The sequence below is a fragment of the Lactuca serriola genome, chromosome 2 (assembly GCF_051521515.1).
Source record: "Lactuca serriola cultivar US96UC23 chromosome 2, Lser_US96UC23_V15, whole genome shotgun sequence".
Lineage (NCBI taxonomy): Eukaryota > Viridiplantae > Streptophyta > Magnoliopsida > Asterales > Asteraceae > Lactuca > Lactuca serriola.
This window is the reverse complement of record NC_136409.1, coordinates 163125614-163149051: the sequence shown is the minus strand read 5'-3', so window position 1 is coordinate 163149051 and position 23438 is coordinate 163125614. Positions and strand designations below refer to the sequence as shown.

General features: G+C 42.2%; 2 protein-coding genes and 1 non-coding gene across 3 annotated transcripts; 2 read left to right on the top strand and 1 right to left on the bottom strand.

Annotated features, from left to right (window-relative positions):
- Positions 1–4675: 4675 nt before the first annotated feature.
- LOC145089729 (uncharacterized) lies at positions 4676–5290 on the bottom strand. The gene has a single exon (XM_079028128.1). It carries the CDS (start codon positions 5288–5290, stop codon positions 4676–4678), a length of 615 nt encoding a protein of 204 aa, XP_078884254.1.
- Positions 5291–6407: 1117 nt separating this feature from the next.
- LOC145091135 (small nucleolar RNA R71) lies at positions 6408–6514 on the top strand. The gene has a single exon (XR_013702023.1). It is a non-coding gene; the product is annotated as a small nucleolar RNA R71 (small nucleolar RNA).
- An 11592-nt stretch (positions 6515–18106) lies between these two features.
- Positions 18107–23438, top strand: EMB2763 (ribonuclease II family protein). Its single transcript, XM_079025155.1, has 22 exons — positions 18107–18534; positions 18668–18805; positions 18954–19111; positions 19209–19264; positions 19359–19606; positions 19684–20081; positions 20150–20390; positions 20461–20617; positions 20683–20751; positions 20889–21014; positions 21118–21170; positions 21250–21356; positions 21444–21498; positions 21588–21687; positions 21782–21893; positions 21995–22115; positions 22202–22261; positions 22330–22435; positions 22518–22613; positions 22728–22809; positions 22888–22953; positions 23048–23438. The coding sequence occupies exons 1-22, from the start codon at positions 18481–18483 to the stop codon at positions 23244–23246; spliced, it is 2802 nt and encodes a 933-aa protein (XP_078881281.1). The 5' UTR covers positions 18107–18480; the 3' UTR covers positions 23247–23438.

Sequence of the window (23438 nt, the reverse complement as noted above, 5' to 3'; positions counted from 1 at the left end):
ATTCTGAAATTCCAAAAGTAGCAGGCTACTCGGCGAGTAGGATCGTGGACTCGGCGAGTAGGCCTTGATGCAAAATAAGATCGTGTAACATCGCATGTACTCGCCGAGTAGAGTTTGTGCACTCGGCGAGTAGTGAGTGTTTTTCCAAAATTGTTCTAGTCGTTGCTTCTCTCGACTTTGGTGTTGAAATCGGAAATGTAAATTGACCCTCACTCGAATTCCTTCAGCAGCAACACTCCCTATGACCCTCGACTTCTACGGACTCAATCCTAAGGACAAGACTCCATAATTGCTTAAAAATCTCTCATTCCTTTCTTGACCCTCACTAGTTAGTATGCTTCCCTATCTTCAATCCCTGAAGAAAAAAAAACTAACAGTGACACTAATAATCCAACCACCATAAAACAAAATCCAAAGTGTTTAACAATTGTCTTAGAACAAAACATCATAAGCATAAAAAAATAAAACAAATTCTTCAATCTTCGTCATCCATTCCAGCTCCTCCTGCTCCACTTCCTCCCTCTCCATCTCTTCTTCGCATCCTCTCATCCCAATTCATGATATAGGGATAGCCGGGTCCAGGTCTTGGGGCAATTTGCATTTGTTGAAAGAGGTACTCGAAAGATTGATTAGTGTAGTTTACCCCTCGCCCAATATCATCCAAGTAGTGTCGGTACTCTACTTGGTTCCAACCATCATTATCCTCCACCGGAATAACCGGTGGATCCTCCCGCACCCGTTCGCTCCTTTGTCGGACCCGCCTTCCCGGCTCCTCGGGGACCGCCGGCTCATCTTCATGTGGAATAGTGAAGGAATCACCAAACTTTTCAACTATCCGTGCCCTCCTATAAAGTGCAGTGTTGAATGGTGGAGGGTGGAGAACCGTTAGTGCTTGAGCTTGTGGCAAATCCAAGATCCCAAATGACTTGGCAAGTCGGGTAATAAACATGCCTCCATTTATCTTTGAATTGATCTTCTCTTTGACCGCCCCCTCAGCAAGAAATTTGGCAATGCAGTAAGGAAGGTTGCAAAAAACGTCTGGAGTGATGATGCTCCACAAGTAGAAGATGTCAAGGGTGGGGACTTTGTCCCCATCCTTCCGTATGTTTATCGTACCAGCCACAAACCGGTGAATGAGTCGGTGGATCGGAGAACGAATGTGACCTTCTTGCGCGGTGGAGGGAATGTAGACTCGGTTGGCAATTGTGTTCCACCATGTAGACGCCACCACCTCCTCGGGAAGTTCTTTGTAACAATTTTCCAAGAAGGCTTCAAAATAGTCTGTCATCACCATGTCTTGGTCATAAACACCCAACCTCCATGAAAACTCCACCATGCTGCATTGTCGCAGCTCCCCGCCCAAAGAGAAAGAGATTGTGTTAGGATTATAGAACTCACTACCACCTCGAAATGAGATGGTAGCAAAGAATTCCCAGCACAACTCAGCGTAAACCGGCTCTTGGATTTTAAATAATTGCAACCAACCATCACAAGTGATGTTGGCATATCCCAAATTGCAATCATTTACCAAGTACGGGGTGAGTTCTTCTTCCAAACCAACATTTCCCATCCATCCCCAATCCACTGCATTTGGAAGGTGAATTTCCTTCTGCCTAAGTGCGTCCAGTCTGTTTAGAGCTCTTGTTTTTGATGATTTGGACGTAATTTGTTGAAAAGATAGCCATGGCATATCACCATGGCTTCCCCCTCGCGAAGATTGACCCCTTCTTGCCATGCTACCTGTATACACATATCAAGAACACAGCAACAAACAACACCCAGTAATTAAAAACAAAAAATATTGGGTCTGACTGTGACCTACTCGCCGAGTACACGACTCTACTCGGCGAGTAGTATGAACACCATGACAGATCGAGTGTCGGATCTATGTAAACTGTCCAAAAGTCCAAATTTTTCATAGGGTTTTGTTGTAATTACTTATCTAACCATAGATCTTGAAGAAAATACTCCTAACAATATCTAATTCGTGATTAAATCAAAACCCTAGAAGTTGAGGAAAACTCCCCAAATCCGAAATTACTTCAAATTTGGACAGATTTGTGATAAAAATCAAACCTTTCATGAATTTAAAGGGTAAAGATGTTACCTTTTTGCTTGAATAGTGAGAATTGAGTAGAAATTTGAATAAATCTTGAAAGCAACTTGAAAGATGGCTGAGAGGATAGTGCACGGCGAGTAATGGGATGAAATGGTGAAAAAAAGAAACTTTTTACAGATTATATTTCACTTGTTTTAAACTGGCTACTCGCCGAGTAGAAGCGCTTTTGAATAACATCTGACTGAACCGAGCATCTACTCGCCGAGTACACGACTCTACTCGGCGAGTATATGTCATAGATTGAAAAAATTTGTGTATTTAGAAAAATTAGTGTATTAATTCATGTTTTTACACCATCCACCCCACACTCTAATCATGGCTTGTCCTCAAGCAGTTATGGGTATAAAAGTAGATGAAGAAGAATGAAAAAAATGTGAAAATAAAGAAAAGGAAAGAAAATGCAAACTTGAGACTCGGGTTGCCTCCTGAGAAGCGCTTCTTTTTATGGAGTCGTTAGCTGGACTCCTCCCCTTCTACGTAGTTGCAATTCCGCCCAGCAGCAACTCTTCCAATCCTTCATTCCGGGGGACTCCCTCTTCATAGTTTTTTACTCTATGACCATTGACTTTGAAAGGCGTGCCGTCTCTTGATAACAACTCTATAGCCCCATGTGGAAACACCGTCTTGACCAGAAAAGGACCATCCCACCTTGATTTGAGTTTGCCCGAGAAAAGTTTTAATCGTGAATTGAAAAGCAACGCTTTTTGGCCTTCATGGATTTCTTTATTCTTGATCCTTTTATCATGCCATTTCTTGGTCTTTTCTTTATAAAGCCAAGAACTAGAGTATGCATCATTCCTTAGCTCTTCAAGGGCATTCATTTGCATCAAACGGTTGCTCTTTAGTTCTTCCATGTCGAAGTTGCACCTTTTTAAAGCCCAATACGCCTTATGCTCGATCTCGACCGGTAAATGGCATTGCTTTCCATAAACTAACCTATATGGTGTAGTACCAATAGGTGTTTTGAAAGTTGTACGAAAGGCCCATAATGCATCATCTAGCTTATCCGACCATTCCTAGCGGTTGCTTCCCACTGATTTTTCTAAAATTCGCTTCAAGGCTCGATTGGTCACTTCGGTTTGTCCACTAGTTTGTGGATGATATGATGTGGAGAACTTATGGGTAACCCCATATTTCTTTAGCACCTTTTCCAATTGATCATTGGCAAAATGTGTGCCTCGGTCACTGATTAAGGCCTTTGGAACGCCAAAGCGTGAAAATAGCTTCTTCAAGAATCGCACCACTACTCGTCCGTCATTTGTTGGTAACGCTTGTGCCTCCGCCCATTTGGATACATAATCGACCGCTACCAGTATGTACTTGTTCCCTTTGGACATGGGAAAAGGTCCCATGAAGTCAATGCCCCACACATCAAACACCTCGCACACTTGGATACTATGTTGTGGCATTTCATTTCGAGATGAAATGTTTCCCACTCTTTGACAAGCATCACATTCTTTGACAAATTGGGCTGCATCTTTAAAGATTGTAGGCCAATAAAACCCAATGTCAAAGATCTTCTTTGTAGTGTAGTGTGCTCCATGATGTCCTCCCGTGGGCCCGCTATGGCAATGTTCTAGTATTCTCCGGCTTTCCTTCCCGAACACACATCTTCGTATGATACCATCTGCACAACTTCGGAAGAGGTATGGGTCGTCCTAATAGTAATATTTGATTTCAACAAAGAATTTCTTCTTTTGTTGACTGCTATAGTCCTTCGGGATGTAATTTGTAGCTAAATAGTTAGCTATGTCTGCAAACCATGGCTCTTCTCCCACTGACACCATAATGTATTCGTCCGAAAAGTTGTCTCCATCTTTGTCTTCTTGCAATTGCGGGTTCTCTAGCCTGGACAAGTGATTAGCTGCTACGTTCTCCATTGTCTTCTTGTCTCGTATTTCTATGTCGAATTCTTGAAGAAGTAGCACCCATCGTATCAGTCTTGGCTTAGCATCCGTTCGTGTCGGGATTAACTCGTTCTTTTCGTTGGTTATGACCGTCATCCCTCCTTTCTTGGGCACCACTTGGACCGGACTCACCCATGGGCTATCGGAAATGGAGTAAATGATTCCTGCATCTAAGAGTTTGACCACTTCCTTCTTGACTACTTCTTGCATGTTCGGGTTCAACCTTCTTTGGTGTTGTACCACCGGCTTTGCTCCTTCTTCTAGATTGATCTTGTGAGAGCAATATGATGGGCTTATTCCTTTGATGTCGGCGATGCTCCATGCTATGGCCCGTTTCCGTTTCTTCAACACTTGCACTAGCTCCTCCTTTTCCGACTTGGACAGATCCGAGGCTATGATTACTGGCTTTTGATTGCCTTCTTCCAGAAAAGCATACTCCAAATGGTCTGGTAACGTTTTGAGCTCTGTTTGTTGGTTTTGAGTGACGGACTCGCCGAGTGCAGGTGAGGTACTCGGCGAGTTGGTGGCTGCATTCACGAATTCTGACTTTTCTTCAGATATACTCGACAAGTAGATCGGCCCTACTCGGCGAGTAGGGCTGTCAGATTGCTTCATTAGTTCTTCATACTCCGCTTCTTCCAACAGTCTTTCAATTTCTAGTAAATCTTTTTTCTGGATCAAATGCTTCATCTAAAGCTGCAAACTTGCTGGAATCTTCAGGTATGTCTTCCTCCAATAGTTCATCAAGCATGTCGATTGAGAATTCCGTGTCGTCACTGCTCCTAGAATACTTCATAGCTTGGTCCACCCCGAATGTTACTGAATCGTCCCCGACCCGCAAGGTGAGCTTTGAGTCTCTCATGTCTACTATAGCGCTGGCCGTGTTGAGGAAGGGCCTTCCGAGGATGATTGGTACTTGTGGATCCGCCTCCATGTCTAGAATGATGAAATCAGCAGGAAAGACAAATTTATCCACTTTCACTAGCAAATCTTCGCATATGCCTCTTGGGAAGGTGACTGTCTTGTTCGCCAAATGTATTGTCATGCGAATTGGCCTTGGCTCCGGGAGGTCCAACTTCTTAAAGAATGAGTATGGCATAAGGTTCACACTTGCTCCAGAATCTGCTAAGGCATGAATTGCAGCCAAGTTACCAAATTGACAAGGTAAAGTCAAGCTCCCCGGATCACCCTTCTTCTTTGGTAGCTTATTTAGCATCGCAGCGGAGCAGTTCTCATTAAGCACTACCTTCTTCACTTCTTCCATCTTTCTTCTATTGGTGAGGAGTTCCTTAAGGAACTTTGCATACTTGGGCATTTGCATGACGGCTTCAATGAAAGGTATGTTGATTTGAAGAGTCTTGATGTGGTCTAGAAACTTATGATATTCCTCTTCCTGCTTCTCTTTCTTGGCTCGGGCTGGGTATAGCATTGGAGGCTGGTAAGGCTTTTCAGGAGATTGTTCACATGTTTTTGATGGTGTACTCGCCGAGTCCATCGGCCCTACTCGGCGAGTAGGACTCTCATATTGTAACTTTTGGTTTTCTGCTGGTTTTTCCGCTTCATCCTTCTGTGAGTCCTTGGGTGCTTTAGTCCGAATGGGTGCCAGGGGAGTGATTATCTTCCCACTTCTTGTTGTGACAATGTTTATGTGCACGCCTCGTGGGTTATTTTCGGTTTTGCTAGGAAGTTCACCCGGTGACCTTTGGTTAAGTTGTTGAGCAAGTTGTCCAAGCTGTGTTTCTATATTGTGGATAGATGCTTGCTGGTTCCTGAGCATGGTTTTTGTTTCTTGAATAGCAGCATCATGATCACTATGCCTTTTTTCTGAAGCAGCTACAAATTTAGTGAGCATATCTTCCAAGCTTGGCTTCCTTTCTTGCACCGGCTCCTCCTTTTGGTAGAACCCTCTCCCTTTTTGTCTATACTTCTCCTCCTTGGATTTCTTGTACTCTTCATAAGGAAGCCACTCTTTCTTTTGTTTGCGCCAATCTTCATCATATCGGTCTCCACTCGAGTAACATGCTTGCGCCTTCTTGTTGCCATTCTCATCCAAATCGCAGTCTCTAGTGAGGTGAGGCCCATTGCAGTTTTCACAACCCACCCGAATAGCATGGATCGTTTGATCCATTTTATCCATTCTCCTATCCATGGTTTTTAGCATAGCCATGACTGCGGATAAGTCTTCAGTAGCAGCATAAGCGGCTCCCCTAGTGACATCATGTCTAGGGTTATGGTATTCTCTAGAGTGTTTAGAGAATTCTTCAATCAATTCTTTAATCACCGGGGGCGGCTTCTTTGTAAGTGGGCCTTGCGAGTCTAGTAACTGCCTGGTTGTGACATTGACTCCATCATAGAAGATGGACACTTCTTGTTGGCTGTGGAGGTCATGGTGTGGGCAGTTTCTTAGTAAGCTCTTGTACCTTTCCCAAGCTTCATATAGAGACTCTCCAGCTTGTTGTTCAAAGTTAGCAATGGCCTTCTTCAACTTGGCTATCTTGGAAGGTGGGCAGAAGTGATCAATGAATTCTTCTTTCATCTTGGCCCAAGTGGTGACTAATCCGGGGGGAAGTGATTTAAGCCAGTCTTTTGCAGCACCCTTGAATGTCACTGGAAGCATACGAAGTAGCTGAGTCTTGCGGGGCACATTTGGAACATTGAAGTAATCAGCTACATCATTGACTTCATCCAAGTGTCTGTAGGCATCTTCATGGTCTTTTCCATAAAAAGGTATTTCCTTAAGTAAAGCTAGGATATGACCCTTTAGCTCGAAGGTAGCAGTCGCGGGAATTGCGGGTTGAACAAGTCCCGGGCCAGTGTCGTCTCGCATCCTCTTCTTCCATTCTCCCATGGGGATTTCATCAATGTTAGCCATTGTGACAGCTAACTCTTCCTCGGATTCGGTTTCGTGCTCGTATGTCGGGTCCTCTTCTTCTTCGGTCTCGTACTCGATATCTTCCTTAGCCGGTTCGTCGATTACTAAGGAAGCGTTGGATGCTCCTGATTTGCTGCTCTTCTTTTTCCCAAAAACAGTCTTCAAATTGGACAAGGGTGATTTCTTTGGTGTACTTGAACTATCCACGTCCTTTCCCTTGTTTCTTTTCAATGCAGTTTTGGGATCTTCAAACGGGGGTACCAGCGGGGCGTTTGATCCTCTGGTCATGAAAGTCCTGAAATAAACAGAATAAAAGCGTAAAAAGAACAAAAAAAATTATACTAAAAGAATTCGAAAATTTAACTGCTGATTACGCTGCTACCCGCCGAGTCGGTGCGACTGCACTCGGCGAGTACCAGTGTATTTTTGAAAAAATTAGAAACTTTCTATTAAAACTAAAACAGATACTAAAACCTAATTACTGACTACTAAACTGTAATAAAGTAACTTTATGCAAGTAAACTCACACAAAGGATCGAAAAAAATTAGGAATTAGATTAATTATTTAGAACCGTTCCCCGGCAACGGCGTCAAAAACTTGATGTGTGTAAAATGCACTTGTTTTATCCCTACTTTTAATTAATAAATTTAACACACAAAGGCAGTGAACCTGTCTTTTAGTGGTATAGATTAGGAAGTAAGGTGTCGAACTCAGGGAACGGGAAATTAAACTAATAACTAATTTTAACTAAAACAAATAATAAAAGTAAAAAGGGGTTTCTTCTAGTTTTGCAAGACTAGAAACTTAGGCACACTAAATTAACTAAATAACTAAAGCAACAACTATTCACCAAGTTTGATAAAGATGTTTCTATTTAGGTTCAACCAATTCACTCCTATGGTTATTTGTATTTATGATAGATTAATTGCTATTGGTTACCAATTATAATGGTTAGGTTCATGTTCATTACTCCTAACCCTTAGACAATTAACTAATTTAAGCGGTGATCAAGTGTTTAAACTAATTAATTCCCTAGATTAATGGTTTGGATTAAATAAGATTTGTAATGGTCAATTAAGTTATTAATTCAATTAACCTCTTGTTTGATGGTTTCTCAAACAAGCTCACACATTAATCTTCCTATTGTCTTATTAATCTTAGTTTCATAATCATTACTTCTAAGCATATGGTTTAGTGTTCACATACACATATGAGGTTAACAACTAAGAGATGTTCATGCAGCCTAATTGTCTTCCAATTAACAGAAAATAGTAGTGATTAATGCATAAGGTTCTTTAACAAACTTAATTTAATAAATCACCAATAAACAATCAAACAAAAACTAATAATTAAACCATAGGAGTTCCTTGGTATTCCCCAAATAGAAACAAAAACGAATTTAGTTCATAGTTGCAGTAGAAACAAACATAAAAACAAGGTTTTCTAGATCAAACATATTCAATTCTTAAATCTAAGTGGTAGGATTAACCTAATTGCTTGAATTCTTCAAAAGATTGAAGCTTAGGGTTCCTCAGCGTCTTCTAGGGCTCTTAATTGCAGCTTGACCTTTAAAAATCGCAGGAATGTTGTCCCATTGGATAAAAATTCAGTTTTTATAGATATCTCAAAACATGGTGTACTCGGCGAGTAGCAGGACCAACTCGCCGAGTAGGTGCATAGTTATCCGTCTTGAATCACGAATCGTAGCTATCTTCTGGAACATCCTCGTGTACTCGCCGAGTAGAGTCGTCTACTCGCCGAGTAGGTGGTCTTTTGTCTCTTATTTTCATTCTTTGATCTTCAATTGCTTCTCCTTGCTTCCTTTTACTTCCAAGCATATCTTCTGGACTGAAAACAAAATTCAAAACATTTTAAGTACCTTTTGTCCACATTATTCACATAATTAGTTAAAAATGATTGAGAATATGTACTAAATAATTAACTAATTATGCACATATCAGTTGACTACCCCTATTAAGTCAACACTGGTCAACTCTGGTCAACGGTCAACGGTCAACTTTGACCGGACTCGGCGAGTGCACTAGGGCGACTCGACGAGTCTAAGCATTTTCACCAACTCTCTAGGATTCCCTTTTTGACACGTCGAGTATTCCCCTAACCCGACGAGTTCCACCTGGTAAGAATCGCGGAGCCACCCCGACTCAACTCGCCGAGTCTCAAGAACAACTCGGCGAGTTCCAGTTCGACTCAGTCCACCTGTCAACTTCTAACTCGCCCTGACTCACTGAGTCAACTCATAACTCGGCTGGTCCACTCACGAGTGGTCAAGGACAATCTTCATGCTACTCGCCGAGTCTGTTCTTCAGACTCTGCGAGTCCATGCCATGCACTAACTCAAACTTGCTTTTGAGGTCAGATCCGCTCCAACAACTCATAGATCTGGCCCTCCTAAGCTAATTCAGCACGTAAAGTCCATAACTTGGTTACCATACAACATCTACAATGCTCTTTTTGGAGAAATGACCTCTAAAATGGCAACCCTAGCCTTCAACCCAAAAGGGAGGACATAAAGCATGACATAAGGGACTCTCTGGACCTATTAGGGTCCAGATCTAAGCACCATATCCCCATGGGACCTCTCACACTTCCAATACAAAGCAAATAAGGCATGAAGAAACCCTAGATTTGATCATATCAACAAAACACGGAAATAAGCTCTGAAAGATACCTCAAGAAGCCTCTTCTGATGAAATGAAAGAAGGTCCAAGCTCCCCAACTCTTCTAGCTTGCCTTTCCTCTTCCTTTCTTGCAAAAACACACACAAATTTGGTGAACAAAGGCCTCTTTCTCACTCACACGAATCCCTCAGCCGCTTTGGTGCTCTCAAGATCCAGGTAGCCGCAATGAAGGGCCATAAGGTCCTTTAAATAGGGCTTAGGGCCGGGAAATTAGGGTTTCATTAAACAGCGAGGACTCGCCGAGTCCAGACGCGAACCCGCGTCCAGAACCGCGATCCTACTCGGCGAGTCTGAGCTCCAACTCGCCGAGTCCCCTCACAAAACATCAAAAACATAAACATAAAGGATACCTGGAAATCCGGGCTGTTACAACTCTCCCTCACTAGAACTAGACTTCGCCCTCGAAGTCTCACTCTGGAAATAGCTCCGGATGCTGCTCACGCATCTTACGCTCCGGCTCCCAGGTCATCTCTGATCCCTTCCGATGTTGCCACTGAACTAACACCAGAGGTACCTCCTTGTTCCTCAGAACCTTGATCTTCCGATCTCTGATGGCCACTGGTCTCTCGGCATAATTCAGGCTCGCATCCACCTGAATGTCCTCTGATGGAACTACTGCCGACTCATCGGCTATACACTTCCTCAACTGCGACACATGAAAAGTGTCGTGAATCTGCCCCAACTCTGCTGGCAAATCCAAACGATAGGCTACCCGGCCTACCCTCGCGATTACACGAAATGGACCAATATACCGGGGCCCCAACTTGCCCCTCTTCCTGAATCGAATCACTCCTTTCCAAGGAGAGACCTTCAGGAGAACAAAGTCGCCGACCTGGAACTCAAGCTCGGACCGGCGTCTGTCTGCATAACTCTTTTGTCGGATCTGAGCGGTCAACAACCTCTGTCTGACCTGCTGAATCTGCTCTGTCGTCTGAAGCACGATCTCTGTACTGCCCATTACTCGCTGCCCAACCTCTCCCCAACAAATGGGGGTCCGACACCTCCTCCCATACAACAGCTCAAAGGGTGGCATACCAATGCTCGAATGATGGTTGTTGTTGTAGGAAAACTCTGCCAAGGGTAAATATGCATCCCAGCTACCCCCGAAATCCAACACACATGCCCGGAGCATGTCCTCAAGCGTCTGAATCGTCCGCTCACTCTGACCGTCTGTCTGGGGATGATATGCGGTACTAAAATGCAGTCTAGTACCCAACTCCTCATGAAATTTCTTCCAGAATCTGGAAGTGAAACGCACATCACGGTCTGAAACGATCGAGATCGGCACCCCATGCCGAGATATCACTTCCCTCATATACACCTTCGCCAATTTCTTTGCTGAAGAACTCTCACTAATGGCGAGGAAGTGAGCGCTCTTCGTCAACCTGTCCACGATCACCCAAATTGCATCAGCTCCTTTGGAAGTCCTCGACAATTTGGTCATGAAATCCATAGTGATCTGTTCCCACTTCCACTCGGGAACCTCCAATGGCTGCAACTTGCCATGTGGCCTCTGGTGCTCGGCCTTAACCCTACGGCAGGTCAAGCACCTCTCAACAAACCATGCGACGTCCCTCCTCATATAGGGTCACCAATACTCCTTTCTCAAATCCAAATACATCTTAGTGGCCCCCGGATGGATCGAAAATTTCGACCGATGAGCCTCCTCCATCAAAGTGGTACGCGTTCCTCCCACAAACGGTACCCAGATACGCCCCTGAAATGTCATAAGACCCCGACCATCGGTCACGAACTCTGAAACCAAACCAACAACCCGTTCTCTCTTCTGCATCTCAGGTTGCATAGCCTCGACCTGTGCCCCGCGAATGGCGTCCAATACCGGAGCTATCACGGTCAATCTCAAACATACATCCCGCAGTGGAGTACCCTCCGCCCTGCGGCTCAACGCATCGGCTACCACATTAGCCTTGCCTGGGTGGTACATGATCTCACAATCATAATCCTTGACCACATCCAACCACCTTCTCTGTCGCATATTTAGGTTGGGCTGATCCATCAAGTACCTCAAACTCTTATGATCCGTGTATATCGTACACCGAACCCCATAAAAGTAGTGACGCCAAATCTTGAGGGCGAACACTACTGCCCCCAACTCTAGATCATGGGTGGGATATCTCGTCTCATGAGGCTTCAGCTGCCTCGATGCATATGCTATCACATGCCCTCTCTGCATCAGCACCGCTCCCAGCCCCAAAATCGATGCATCACAATATACCACAAAGTCCTCCATCCCATCCGGGAGAGCTAATACCGGGGCTTCGCACAACCTTTGGCGAAGTGTCTCGAAGGAGGCCTGCTGCTCAGGACCCCATGAGAAAGCAACACCCTTCCGGGTCAATCTGGTGAGTGGCACTGCGATCTTGGAGAAATCCTTGATAAATCTCCGATAATACCCTGCCAACCCTAGGAAACTTCTGCTCTCGGAGGGTGACCTCGGTACCTCCCAACTCATCACTGCCTCAACCTTGGCCAGATCGACCAATATCCCTTCCTGGTTAACGAGATGCCCTAAGAACTGAACCTCCCGCAACCAGAAATCACACTTGGAGAATTTGGCATAAAGCCTCTCCGATCTCAGAACTCCGAGAACCTCTCTCAGATGCTCCTCATGCTGCTCTCTAGATCTCGAATATACCAGAATGTCGTCGATAAACACAATCACCGACCGATCCAACATCGGCCTACACACTCGGTTCATGAGATCCATGAACACCGCCGGGGCATTGGTGAGCCCAAAAGGCATCACCACAAACTCATAATGCCCATAACGCGTCCCGAACGCTGCCTTCGGGACGTCCTCATCCCGCACCCTCACCTGATGATATCCATACCTCAAATCGATCTTGGAGAACCAAGATGCTCCCTGCAACTGATCGAACAAATCGTCGATCCTCGGCAATGGGTAACGGTTCTTGACCGTCAGCTTGTTCAACTCCCGGTAATCAATGCACATCCGGTGTGAACCATCCTTCTTCTTGACGAACAGGATAGGTGCTCCCCACGGCGAGCTGCTCGGCCGAATAAACCCCTTCCCCAGCAGCTCCTGAAGCTGTGAGGATAACTCTTGCATCTCTGGAGGTGCAAGGCGATAAGGCACCTTAGCGATAGGCGCAGCCCCCAGAACCAAATCGATACTGAACTCCACTTGCCTCACAGGAGGCACACCCGACAACTCCTCGGGAAATACATCCGGGAACTCGCGCACTACCGGAACCTCCTCAACTGAACTCGGCCTCTCGGAAATCACCCGCGTATCCATCACATACGCCATAAAACCCTTACAGCCCTGCTGTAGACACTGCCTCGCCCTAGCGGCCGAACAAAACGCTGATCCTGAACGTGTACCCTCGCCGTATACCGAAAGAACTCCCCCACTAGGGTCTCGTATGGTCACCAGCTGATGCTCGTAGTCGATAACCGCACCGAATCTGCTCAACCAGTCCATGCCCACAATGACACAGACATCACCCATCGCAATAGGAACCAGATCAATCGGGAACTCAACACCGAAAATCTCGACTACACAACCTCGGAGAACCTCCGTGGCATATATCACTCTCTCATCAGCTATGGAAACTCTCAGAGGCCGACTCAACGCCTCACGACTAACACTGATATGCTGACTAAAAGCCAAAGATACAAAAGACCGACTCGCACCCGAGTCAAATAACACCAAGGCAGGTACAAAATTCACAAGAAAAGTACTTACGCATAACATAACATAAGCATAATATCTCAACATCAAAAATAAATACATGAAAGAATACATACCAGCCACGACATCGGGTGCTGCGCGGACCTCCTCCGCGGTCAGCTGCAAAGCTCGCCCTCGTGCCCTCGGCGCCTCGGCCTTCACCGGCCGACTCTCCGTAGCTCTGATGGCGGCAGGGGCAGATCCCTGAGGTGTTCCCTGAGATGACCCTCGCAACTGCGGACACTCTGCCTTCCGGTGTCCGGTCTGATTGTAGTCGAAGCACACTGCAAACCCCTTGGGGCAATCCTTGGCCATATGCCCCTCCTTGCCACATTTGTAGCAAGATCCCGCTCTGCAGACTCCATCGTGACCCTTGCCGCACTTCCTACAAGTGCGGCCCTTCTGGCTCCCTGGTTTGGGATCAGCGGGCTTGGCCCGCTTGGCTACCGGCTGAGACTGTGTCGGTCGCCGATCCCTCCCCTGAGACTCCGCCTCCTCCCTGGCCTGAGTCTCAAGCTCAATCTCCCTCTTCCGGGCATTTGCCTGAAGCTCAGCAAATGTCCGGTACGAGGAGTTCGCAGCGAACTCCCGAATATCCCGCCTCAAAATGCTCAAATAACGGCTCATACGTGCCTGCTCAGTGGACACGTGCTCAGGGCAAAACATCGCCCTCTCATGGAACATCCTCGTGATCGCTGTAACTGACTCAGTACCCTGCTTGAGGGTCAGAAACTCATGTGCCAAACGCTCCCTCTCCACCTGGGGAACGTACTCATCTCGGAACATGACAGTGAACCTCTCCCAGGTCACTGCCGCAAGCTCAGCAGGCGTCAAAATGTGCCGTCACAAACTTCCACCAGTCCTTCGCTCCCAAGCGAAGCTGGTTCAGCGCGAACCAAACCTTCAAATGCTTAGGAGATGAGCAAGTGAAGAAACACCCCTCTATATCAGATATCCACCTCATAGCTGCCACTGGATCCTGGGTCCCATCAAACTCTGGTGGCTTTGTGTTGCTGAACTCCCGGAACAGTAACGCATCACCACCTTGCGGCCTCGTGGCAGCAACAGCCGCGGTAGCCGCTGCAACAGCAACCTCAGAAAGAGCGGCATATCACTCGTCAAAGGTCTCAATCAGCGTGGTCTTTATAGACCCAAACATCTCCGGTATCTCTGCCCTGATGGCCACAGCCACCTCCTCATGGATGATCCGACGGATCTCCTCATCACTAGTACCACTGCTCTCGGGCATCAAGCGTGTCCTCACCATGATCTACCTCTAAAATACAACATAAGATAAATTAGAACCCATACGAGCATACTCACACTCGTCAAATCTTTCCTCCTTGATTCTTGGTATTCCAAAGATTCTTACTTGGGCTGTACACCGCTCCGGTGCTTTCAGTAGTACGGGCCCAATACTACTGTCCACACCGTATCAGAATACACCCCAAGTCCTCCTCTTCCGATCCCAAATTCCAAGCACTCTATCATGCATAGACCTTTCTCTAATAGATCTCTCATAAGCCCCTCGCTGCTACCTACTCACTCTCAAGCATCTCATAGCAGCTCACCTCTTCCTAGGCTAAGGCATCACAAATCAGGCCACTCTAGTCCTAATAGGAATACCTAGCCTACTCTAGCATGCGAATACATCATCTCAGTATCAATATCACATAACATAAGGGTATTTTGGGAAATCACCGTTCGGGCGCGGACTGATCGTACACACAACTCTGCTCTGCATTTTCAAAATCTTTTATTCTTTTTGAAAATACTTCTCAAATCCTCAGTTTGAGTTCAAATACGCCCGAAGGTGTACTCGAATCCCTCAAACCAAGGCTCTGATACCAACTTGTAACACCGTGAATTTCAAAATAATTTTTCACAATTTATAAAAACATTTCTCATTAACTTTTCATAAAAACATTAAGTTTAAATCCCAATTCACATTATACAAAATCCCAAGATCATATGTATATCAAAATCCCATGCGTGTGTACAGATCAAGCCGACGCCTTCCCATGGTCATCGCTAGTACCTGAAACAACAACACTAACACTGTAAGCACAAAGCTTAGTGAGTTCCCCAAAATACCACAAACATAACACATATATTAGCCACTCGAGGCTATAACTCTTATGGGTCCGTGCACCCAAGCTCTGTGAACCCTCAGGTTCTAACTCTGGGAACCTTCCGGTTCCAACTCTATAAACATGCACAACATAAATCACATAGACATCATGCAGTACAACGCATAGCATACACATAACATACATACTCTGACACATAACTCTGATTACCTACTCAAGGTAAAGTATAGTGAGAAGACTCACCTCGCGTATCTTGATAACTCGCAACTCCTGGAATCACTCGTGCTCGATCCTCCGAGCTATAATCCTCCTATAACATCATATGACTCTAATTAACACTTTTACCACTAAGGTTGACTACCCCTATTAAGTCAACACTGGTCAACTCTGGTCAACGGTCAACGGTCAACGGTCAACTTTGACCGGACTCGGCGAGTGCACTAGGGCGACTCGGCGAGTCTAAGCGTTTTCACCAACTCTCTAGGATTCCCTTTTTGACACGTCGAGTATTCCCCTAACTCGACGAGTTCCACCTAGTAAGAATCGCGGGGCCACCCCGACTCAACTCGCCGAGTCTCAAGAACAACTCGGCGAGTTCCAGTTCGACTTAGTCCACCTGTCAACTTCTAACTCGCCCTGACTCACTGAGTCAACTCATAACTCGGCTGGTCCACTCACCGAGTGGTCAAGGACAATCTTCATGCTACTCGCCGAGTCTGTTCTTCAGACTCTGCGAGTCCATGCCATGCACTAACTCAAACTTGCTTTTGAGGTCAGATCCGCTCCAACAACTCATAGATCTGGCCCTCCTAAGCTAATTCAGCACGTAAAGTCCATAACTTGGTTACCATACAACATCTACAATGCTCTTTTTGGAGAAATGACCTCTAAAATGGCAACCCTAGCCTTCAACCCAAAAGGGAGGACATAAAGCATGACATAAGGGACTCTCTGGACCTATTAGGGTCCAGATCTAAGCACCATATCCCCATGGGACCTCTCACACTTCCAATACAAAGCAAATAAGGCATGAAGAAAACCTAGATTTGATCATATCAACAAAACACGGAAATAAGCTCTGAAAGATACCTCAAGAAGCCTCTTCTGATGAAATGAAAGAAGGTCCAAGCTCCCCAACTCTTCTAGCTTGCCTTTCCTCTTCCTTTCTTGCAAAAACACACACAAATTTGGTAAGCAAAGGCCTCTTTCTCACTCACACGAATCCCTCAGCCGCTTTGGTGCTCTCAAGATCCAGGTAGCCGCAATGAAGGGCCATAAGGTCCTTTAAATAGGGCTTAGGGCCGGGAAATTAGGGTTTCATTAAACAGCGAGGACTCGCCGAGTCCATACCTTGGACTCGCCGAGTCCAGACGCGAACCCGCGTCCAGAACCGCGATCCTACTCGGCGAGTCTGAGCTCCAACTCGCCGAGTCCCCTCACAAAACATCAAAAACATAAACATAAAGGATACCTGGAAATCCGGGCTGTTACAGATGAAGGAAGACATAGATTTATATCGACGGTGGTTTCGTTGGTTTCCCACAAAAATGGTAGCAATAGCGGTGGTTTCCAATTATACTTTTCAAATATGAGGTTTTCAAGGAGATGGTGGTGGTGGTGTTGAGTTGTAGTGGTCGTATAGGCTAGATGTGTTGACCCGTCGTGCTGGTGGTGACGTTTATCATTTCCGGCGGCAGTGTTCCGACTTTTCGATGTTCTCTAGGGAGAGAGAGAGAGAGAGAGAGAGAGAGAGTGAGAGAGAGAGAGAGATTGCATATTTTATTTATTTATCTTTATTTCTTTATAAAAAAAATTATAAAAGTAAAATAGAAAAGACAAAATTTTTTTATTTTTCTTGTAAACAGAAAAATATTTAAATAAAAAAAAACTAAAAAAAGATAAAAGTAAGGGCAAAATCATCATTATGAAAAAATTTAAAGCAAATTGGACCAAACCCGCAACAAAATGAAAACTTTGGACCTGTGGTGCTAGTCCAAATCTTTTTGGACTAAAGTGACAATTTTGAGCAAACCACAGGGACCATTTGTGCAGTTTAGTCTATATTAAATGTATTAAAAGTATTATATAATTTATATACCAGGATAGGATGCAATTGGCCATTTGGCCTGTGCAACATGTATGTCGTTTGGCGTTTATATTAATATTTTAGTTTGAACATGTTTCTATGAATTTTTTAATTTTTATTTGGATGTTTAAGACTTAAGTGTGTAAAATTCGGATATGTTTGCATCAAGAATTTATACATGTGTAATTATCAATATTATTTATGGAATTTGACTTACGAACCCACAAACCAAAATCTAACTCACGAACCGCCAGCCTATGAACTTGTATAAATAAATGAGTTGACGTGTCATATACGAGTTTATGTTCCAAACCCGCCAATCCATGACCTATATAGTTAAATGGGTCGTGTTTGGATTGTTGTATTTTGATCCGTAACTTGCCAACCTGAACACGATACAATTGTCGAACCTAGTTTACACAACATCACAATTTTGGTTTCGGACCGGTTTCTACTTTCTAGAACACAATTCAACCTAGAAACACCTTATGTTTAAGTTAGAAAATAAAAAATAAAATTATAAATCCCAGAATTTAAAGAGAATCCTGTTTGTATAGGTTTTTATAAATCCTTTCTATTTCTATTTCCCAAAAATTTAATTTCAAAATCCAAATCAATGGGATTGGTTTCGTTGCCCTCAAGTTCATATAGCTCCCGTCTCCTTATTATTATCACTAGCATCGCCCCCTTCGTCCGCCTCTCTTCCTCTTTCTCACTTTCCACCGGAGATAACTTTTGCCAACTCCTGGCCTTCACTGGCATTGGCCTTCGTCCCCTAACGACCTCAATTTAAATTTCAAATCCGTTTCACAGATACCAACGCCATAGAATTCGAAGAGCTATACGAATCAAACTAGAGGCGTGCAACTCAATAATCGAACATACCATAACCCGCCGCCATAGGAGTAGGGTTGGAGCTCAAACCTTCATTTATTCTTCGCTTCTGATAATAAACACCGCAGTCGGAACACTCGATTAACAGCAAAAGATCATGTTACAAAACAAGTCGTTCGTGCGAAAGACGAAGCAAGGGAAAGTTATCAAGGTAAGTTCTTGACTTTGCATTCCCTTAGAAAACTCTAATCTTGATAACCCTAATAATTACTTTACATAATCGTCTTTTGCTTGTCAGCAGTTAGTTTTACATATGGTGAGTAACAATTGCTTTGTGAACACAGGTGGTCAGAGAACATTACCTTAGAGATGATATATACTGTGGGGCTTCGTTTTGCCAAAATTGTGATACGAAAAGCGCTCGTTTCAGCTCACCTGACTCCACAATCCTTGTTGTTGATACTAATGTTGTTCTGAATCAGGTACACTTAATGTTTTTTTATTTGATAATTCATTCAGGATGTTTGTGGCGAAGTTTCTTTTTGTTTCCCCTCATAATAACCTTCCTTGTTACAAATTACTGTTAAACCTCTCTTTACATATACTCACACATTTTCTTCTACGTTTCAGATTGATTTGCTCGAAAATCCAGCAATTGACGATGTTGTGGTGCTCTCTGTGGTATTGGAAGAAGTCAAGAACAAGAATCTTGCAGTTTACAACAGATTGAGAGCCTTATGTAGCAACACCTTAAGAAGATTCTTTGTATTTTCTAATGAACACCATAAGTAAGCCTCTTATTCATTTATAAGATTTCTCAATATATTCAAAATCAAATTTTTACATGTTATTGAACATCTGGACATTTTCCTCTGAATATTTCAGAGACACATATGTGAAGGGTATGGTAGGAGAGAGTCCAAATGATCGCAATGACAGAGGTTTGATGTCTTATTCTCATATAATAAAAGTATATTATAATTATAACATATTAATATTGTAATATACTAAGATACTTATATATCACACTTTCAGCCATTAGGGTAGCAGCACAATGGTACAAGAACCATCTAGGTGGGCCCACAAGAGTTTTAATGATCACAAATGACAGAGAAAACAAAAGAAAAGCCACTGAAGAAGGAATTTCAGCAGATACAATCGAGTCATATGTAAAATCACTAAATCAACCAGCTCTTCTTGACCTTCTTGTTCAACCTCACTTCTCTGAGGATATGGAAATTGAAGACTTAAGGCCTTCAAAGAAGAAAGTTATATATACTGAGGTATTATTATTTGTTAATACCCAAAATGTGTAATTGGTTTTTATCTATTTTAATCACATGTTTATTTTGTAATGCAGCATAAACCCATGTCAGAAATCACATCTGGAATCCGATGTGGAATATATCATCAAGGAAAGCTTCGTGTCAACCGATATAATCCATTTGAAGCATATGTTGGAAGTGAAAGTATTGGTGATGAAATAATAATATTTGGGCGTGGAAACATGAACAGAGCTTTTGATGGAGATGTTGTAGCTGTTGAACTTTTACCTCAAGATCAATGGCATACTGAAAAATCCCTTTCCATAGCCGAGGAAGATGATGAAGAAGATGACTCCATTCACCTCGCACCCAACAGTGCAGATGATGCTCCAAGAATTACAAATTTGCCACAAGGGTCCTCCATAAATTCCAATATTGCCCCTTCTCGCCCTTCTGGACGCGTTGTTGGGATTATAAAACGGAATTGGCATGCGTAAGTTTAACAAATTGTAAATTTTCTTTTCTTTTTCGTTTTTGACTTGACATTATGTTTACACACAGATATTGTGGATCTTTGGAGCCAATGGCTATGCCAGCTGGCAATGCGGGAATTGCACATGCTTTATTTGTTTCCAAGGATCGGAGGTTTCCTAAGATAAGAATCCAAACAAGACAACTTGGGAATCTTCTAGATAAAAGGATTATTGTTTCTGTTGATACTTGGGATTGTCAATCTAAATACCCTTCTGGTCATTATGTTCGTACAATAGGAGATATTGGAGATAGAGAAACCGAAACAGAGGTATTATTATTATTACAATTTTATATTATATTATTATAATGTTAAATAATATTGGTGAAAAATGTTGTAGGTTGTGTTGATAGAGAATGATATAGATGCAAGACCATTTTCTGCTCAAGTGTTATCATGTTTACCACCATTACCTTGGTCAGTATCCCCTGAAGATCTGTCAAATCCAATAAGACAGGATTTGAGACATTTAAGAATATTTAGTGTGGATCCTCCAGGTAAAAAGACGATAATACCCTTGGTCTTGATTCTTGCAAATGAATAATGTTTTTGATTGGTGCAGGATGTAAGGATATTGATGATGCATTAAACTGTACTTTGCTTCCAAATGGGAACTTTGAAGTTGGAGTTCGTATCCTCAGCCCCATTTTATTTGTAAATTATAAATTATAATCATAAACTTAAATAACATATTTGAAGAACAGAATTGAGTTTTTATTTTTTTTTATTTTGTATATATATGATATATCCTTTACTGTATTTGAAAAGATATTGCTGATGTCACGAATTTTGTCCACCCTGGCACACCACTTGATAGTGAAGCTACACAAAGAGGAACCTCTACTTACCTTGTTGAACGCCGTATAGACATGCTTCCCAAACCTCTTACAGAAGGTATTTATATTTATAATTTTATAAATATATATAAAATATAAACTTTTGTAAGATAATATTGAATTATCAGTTTCTTGACTTTTTGACTGGATTGACTTTATAGATATATGTTCTCTTCGTGCTGATGTGGAGAGACTCGCCTTTTCTGTTATATGGGTATGGTTTTTTAATCAACTTATTTGGGTTGGGTAATATTAATTACAAGAAATTAATCTTTTTTTAAAAAAAAATACAGGAAATGACTCCTGAAGCACATGTTATATCTACTAGATACACAAAGAGTATCATCAAGTCATGTGCTGCTTTGTCATATGTTGAAGCTCAAGCAAGAATGGATGACAGGTGCATGAAAGTTCCTTAATTCTATAAATTATTTAAATAACATTCATTTTATAATTCATAATGTCAATTTTTTTTTATTACTTTCAGCCGACTTATGGATCCAGTAACTATAGATTTACGAAATATGAATACGTTAGCAAAGGTATGTATCATGCAACTTATTAAACATGTATTTCCAGCTATCATCTTAATTTTTATTTTAAATTTTTTTTTATGTCATTTGGTTTATAGATAATGAGGCAAAGGCGTATTGAAAGAGGGGCCATAACTCTTGCTTCTGCAGAAGTCAAATTCCAAGTTGACACCGAGACTCATGATCCTCTTGATATTGGTATAATTTTGACTTGTTTAATAATAAATAACTATATTCACATTATAAATTATTATTAAATAATTCATTGAAATTACATTTTTGCTACTTATAGGCATGTATCAAATCCGAGAAGCAAACCAAATGGTTGAAGAGTTTATGCTTGCTGCCAATGTTTCAGTTGCTGAACAAATCCTTAAAAGCTTCCCTCAGTGTTCCCTCTTAAGGTTAATTGTTAATAGTTTCTCACTTTCTTTTAACTTTTACATTTACATTAATGGATATATTATTATTATATTTTAATTAATTAAATAAATATTATTTACAGGCGACACCCTAGTCCTACAAAAGAAATGCTTGAACCTTTATTACGCACTGCTGCTTCTGTTGGCCTTGACCTTGATGTCTCATCATCCAAATCACTTGCTGACTCACTTGACCAGGCTGTGGTTAGTTTGACTTTCCATTTTCATTCACTCATCATTAAAAAAGTATCTTAACTAACTTTTTATTATAAAAAAAATAAAAAATCCAGGGTGATGATCCATACTTCAATAAATTGATCCGTATCCTAGCAACTAGATGTATGACACAGGTTTGTATTCTACTATTATTATTATTTTTTTAAATCATGGGAACAACGTAAATAAATTTCCACTTCAGGCTGTTTACTTCTGTAGTGGGGATCTTAGCCCCCCGGAGTTTCACCATTATGGGCTTGCTGCACCTTTATATACACATTTCACCTCACCAATTAGAAGATATGCAGGTAATTATATTAAAAGTCAAAATAAAATAATTATTTTTCTTGTTTTGAATCTTATTTAAAAAATAAATAAAATTGGTTGCAGATGTGATAGTGCACAGATTGCTTGCTGCATCTTTAGGGATATACAAACTGCCAACCATATTCCAAGATAGACCACAACTCACTAGCATTGCCGACAGTAAGACATAAAATAATAATATGAAATTAAAAAAAACTTTTTTTTTTCATAAATGTTAACCAATTATGTAACATGGTAAATGTTTATTTATTTCTCATTTAATTTTTTGTTCAGATCTAAATTATCGACATAGAAATGCTCAGATGGCAAGTCGCTCCTCTATTGAGCTTCATACTATTATATTTTTCAGAAAAAGGTATTTCCAACATAGTCCTTCTTACTTCACACACACACACATCATCATCATCATCATCTAATCATCATGGTTTTGTAGGCCTACTGACACTGAGGCTAGAATTGTGAAGATAAGAGCGAATGGATTTATTGTTTTTGTGCCAAAGTATGTATGACTTTATTATATGTATATATAAATTGTTAATTATTTTTACATGGTTTGACTTTTGAGGTTTGCTGATTTGACTTTTGGTATGTAGATATGGTATTGAAGGACCTGTGTACTTGACAATGAGAGGTGAGAAAGGAGGTGGAGAATGGGTGGTGGATGAACAGCAACAGAAGATCAAAAAGACAGATGGATCAATTGCTTATGGTGTTCTTCAGTCTGTAAAAATCCACATGGAAGTTGTTGAACCACAACCCAATCGCCCTAAACTTCAACTCAGTCTTATTTAACAATTATAATAATTTAAACTCTTGTTTGTTTTATACTTTTATATTTATATAATACTACTTTTAGCTTGTATTAAGATTGCAGTAGAGATATTAGGACATACACGCAGTTTTGTACTTGTCAATGGATTTTCAGAATGATTGTTTATTTTTATGTAACATGAAAAAGTAGTGTCCGTCTTGCAGTTTCTTGAA